This window comes from Etheostoma spectabile, chromosome 24, assembly GCF_008692095.1.
Source record: "Etheostoma spectabile isolate EspeVRDwgs_2016 chromosome 24, UIUC_Espe_1.0, whole genome shotgun sequence".
NCBI classification, from domain to species: Eukaryota; Metazoa; Chordata; class Actinopteri; order Perciformes; family Percidae; genus Etheostoma; species Etheostoma spectabile.
Window position 1 is genome coordinate 3,297,162 of NC_045756.1, and position 4,371 is coordinate 3,301,532.

The 4,371-nt window shown below is 45.2% G+C and overlaps 1 protein-coding gene across 3 annotated transcripts in view; it reads right to left on the reverse strand.

Annotated features, from left to right (window-relative positions):
• Positions 1-743: 743 nt before the first annotated feature.
• Positions 744-4,371, reverse strand: part of LOC116673824 (gap junction alpha-3 protein) — a 7,006-nt gene continuing 3,378 nt past the window's right edge. For all 3 annotated transcript variants that reach the window (XM_032506155.1, XM_032506156.1, XM_032506157.1), the window contains exons 3-5: positions 3,705-3,793; positions 2,803-3,365; positions 744-2,302 (exon numbers count right to left, since the gene is read on the reverse strand). In XM_032506155.1, coding sequence (XP_032362046.1) covers positions 1,465-2,302; positions 2,803-3,365; positions 3,705-3,773 — 1,470 coding nt within the window. In that variant the 5' untranslated portion in view covers positions 3,774-3,793 and the 3' untranslated portion in view covers positions 744-1,464. The remainder of the gene's footprint in view (positions 2,303-2,802; positions 3,366-3,704; positions 3,794-4,371) is intronic.

Genomic DNA, 4,371 nt, shown 5'->3' on the forward strand with positions numbered 1-4,371 from the left:
GTTGTATAAGCCCTTGATTGTGTCCTATTATTATTTTAAATTCCCTAAAGTCTTCTAACATTGGATTTTTTTTTGCATAAAGTGACCTGTGGAACCAAATGTCAGAAAACGCTAAAGCACTTTTGATTTTCTAGGTAAAAGTCGTTATAAATTGCAGCTTGACCAGAAACTAACTTTTTCTTAAATGTAGGTAGTTCTGTATAACGTCCTGTTGTGCCTCTCAATACTATAAATCCTGATATATTTACATATTTATATACTTTATATGGTTTACCCTGATGTAACTGCAGAGATGTCCTTTTGTAAACACTGAAACACACACACACACACACACACACACACACACACACACACACACACACACACACACACACACACACACACACACACACACAGAGTCTGTGAAGCCTACGGACTATGTCTCAGGGTGGGACTGCTTTATCGCTCTCTTCCCGCTCTGTCCTAACGCCAGTGCATCCCTCTCTTCATTGAAACTACAGGCTGGGTGTGTGCCGCGACACACACACAGACAGACAGATACCACACACTTGACTGTTCAGCTCCATCATCACGTCACAAGAGAAATAAAAATGAAGAAACAAAAGTGCAAACCTCTCCTCTGATGTCTCCCAGCAAAGAAATGAAAGATAGATGAAATAAAAGAATATGGTGTTGCTGCCTCTACGCTCCCAAACTCATTAGTTAGTCCAATCATAATAATCATCATCATCATCACTATAACCTTTCCGTTTTTGTGTCTGTGGTGGCTATATGTATGTGTAAGTATGTGTATGTATGTGTTTGTGATTCCCATTTCATGGGCCTTTCTACCTCCCCTGTCCAACCTCTCCAAAGAAATGTGAGAGTACGGCCAGAACAGTAAGTGGCAGCCATGTTGGCGCTTAATTTCTCTCTTTGTACCCGGCAGCTAATCATTAAAAAAAAAAGAAATTGAGATACTGTAATCTACTCTTTGGCAGCCATGTTGGAGATTGTATGCTGATTGTGCTGTTTGAAGGAATAATTACATTTTAGAAAATATGGGAATTCACGATTTCACCGAGAGTTGGGTAAGAAGATTGACACCACTCTCATGGCGCTAACTATGGAGCTGAAGTTGACTCCGATATGACTCCAGATGTGTTGCTAGGCAAAGCCCCTATGAGCTGATGTCTTACAAGTTGTGAAGCTCATGTCTGGCCAAACTCCTTACCTATCTCTACTTCTAGTTCATAATTCTGAGATTTAAATGAGCAGCCACCTCCAGCTGAATGTGGTAGTGTTTTGCACATCTTCCATGCAAGCATGTCTTTTGCTGGAGGGCATGCTTGTGTGTGGTTTTATACTGTTGTGCATATGTGAAAAAATTGGCCATGTAGATTTTCTGTGTACACAGCATGGATGCATGGTTGTGTAAATGTGTGAGTGTGCGTGTGTGTGTGTGTGTGTGTGTGTGTGTTTTAGCTACACTGCCAGGTCATCAGGGCGAGCTCGGACCCCGCTGCTCTTGCTGGCCCGACTTGGCTTCCGGATGTCTCTCGCAGCAGCAGTAGGAGGCTGATGCATCTCCGCCTGGGTAACCACGGTGAAGTCGTCATGTGGGACCATACAAGGTGATGTGTTTTCCTCATCCACCGCCACCTCCACCGGTGCAAGGGTAGAGAGAGGGGTATGACGAGGAAGTGTAGGAAATGTGGAGTGTTGCTCCCCTTGAGGAAGCGGTGGGATGGTCTCCTCATGAGGAGAGGAAGAGGCGGAGGTTGGAGGAGAAGGAAGAGGAGGAGGGTAGGAGGAAGAAGAGGAGGAGGAGGAGGAGGAGTTTTTTCCTTCCAGATTGTGGAGCTCCAGTGCCATGTTGCTCCAGTTCTGCTCCATCACCATCAGCTGCCCGTGGCTCCCAACACGTACTTTCTCACCATAAAAAGAACTGGGTTTGGCCTCCAAAAGGAAGTTGTCTGCGTGGAACGCTGAGCCGTCCATCTTGTATGTGGCGGGCACAGAGGCAGGGGAGGCTTCGGTTGGACCGTAGGCTCCTCCCTCTGCTGCTCCACCCAACACATTCACGCTAGCATACGCCGGCAAACAGCTGAGCACTGACGGAGAGGTCTGCTCAGGAATCGTCTCTGCGTCTCCAGGCTCTTCTCCACCCGGCAGCAGCGACTCACTGTCGCGTACAAACTCATTGCTGACCCCCTGCTTGACTTTCTTCCAGCCCAGGTGGTAGATCTCCAGCAAGTTGAGGACCAGAGAGACACAGGCAACCACCAGCATGAAGATGATAAAGATCGTCTTTTCAGTGGGCCTGGGACAGAAGACAAACAAAATCAAATTTAATTCCCAAATGTATTCATAGAAAATGTGTCAAGAAATAGTATAACAAAGGAAATATTACATAATTTTACACACATCATTTTTGATATTCTTGTTAAAAAGTAATCCACAAGGAACGTATTAATTGCCCACTGTCCCTCAGACATACATTTTTTAACAAACTCATAGAGCTCATGTTAGCTCAATTAGCTAGATAGCTAGAGCTGATAAAATTTACGCCTGATTTTGTCTACTTCTGTGTGAAATCGAGGGCCGATTGTTTCAAAGGTTCCAAAAGATTTTCAAGAGGTAAATCTGCGAACGCCAATGTGATGTGCAGAACAGAAAGTTTGATTCGTATAGCAACAGTAACTAAGGGGGACGGGACTGGTCAATTCAAGTTAATCTATGGTGTAATATGAAGAAGTTTTGGTGGAGTTGGTTTTGAATTGCAAATGAACACACACACAAACATAAATCCTACTCTCTAACCTGGAGATGAAGCAGTCCACAGTATTGGGGCAGGGCCAGCGGCCACATTTATAGAGCGGCCTCAGGTGGAAGCCATAGAGGAAGTACTGTCCCAGAATGAAGCCCACCTCAAACAGAGTCTTGAAGATGATGTTGAAGATGTAGGTCCTCAACAACGCCCCGCGGATCCGGATCTTCCCATGCTCATCACGAATTGGTGGCTTCTCCTTCTTCCCACCTCCTCCTCTTCCTCCATCACCGACTCCGTTGTGATAGAGAGGATCGTGGTCCTCCTGGTGCCGTCCGGCCTTCCTGAGCTCCTCCTCCCTTTCCCTCCTCTTCTCCTCCATGCGGACAATGTGCAGCACATGGCCCAGGTAGATGAGAGTGGGTGTGGAGACAAAGATGATCTGTAGCACCCAGAAGCGGATGTGGGAGATGGGAAAGGCCTCGTCGTAGCAGACGTTCTCGCAACCGGGCTGCTGCGTGTTACAAGTAAAGTCAGATTGCTCATCACCCCAAACCTCTTCAGCTGCTGCGCCCAGCACCAAGATACGGAAGATAAAGAGGACGGTCAGCCAAACCTGGGGAGGAAGGATGGAAGGATTAAAAAACAGAGATAGATAGAGAAGGTCAGATATTTTAAGCATATCTGGGCATGCCTGGTATGGTTAAAGTTAAGGGAATAAGGTGTCTCCACAGTGTCACTGGTCACCCTTACAGTAAACTGACAAAAAGGAAAAAGAACAAAGTCTCAACTGCTTTAATTTCCCCTGTTGCCCAATGAGATCTTTGAAACAGATCAAACAGTATGGTCAAATATTCTCACTGGTGGGTATTTGGGGCTTTTGTGAGAAGAAGGGGGTAAACTTAATGTGATATCATTTTATATGTATCAAGGTAATCAATAGTCAATCAGTCACCTTTCCAATTACAGTGGAGTGTTCTTGAGCATTCTCCAGCAGCCGCCCTAGAAAGCTCCAGTCACCCATGCTTCACTCGATTTTCTAGCCTGGAGAGGAAAACAACAGTCTGTGATGAAGAACACATGAAGCCCTGGTGAGGAAGGGCAAGACTAGAGGAGAAGCAGAAGACAGAGAAGAGAGCAGAAGGACAGTCTGGAGACCAGAGATGAACAGACATACACAGAAGGCATATGTGTTCCATATTTCTCTTCATAAAAAGACCAAAACTAATGCTCTAGTTCATCTCTCAATACTTTTCAACTTCTTTACTCTGTCTGTGTCACTCTACCCCAAGCCCATTGGTTCCTACTGAAGATTTAACATTTCAAAAATGGGTCACATAAATAGTTTTACTGTTAAAAACGGCTCAGTCATTTTGTTTAAACAGCTGGGCACTGTAGTTTTTAGCAAATATCTCTCAAACGAGAATTTAAAAAAAAGTTGGAACTATTTTCAGCGGTGGACTAATACAGGGGTTCCCAAAACTTTCAGCCCACGACCCTCAAAGTAACGGTGCAAGTGACTCGCGACCCCCCCACTATAAATAAACATTGTGCGCAACGGCGCACGCACTATAGGCGTGTCCAAACACAAGCATGTTGACAACACAAAATAACACAACAGT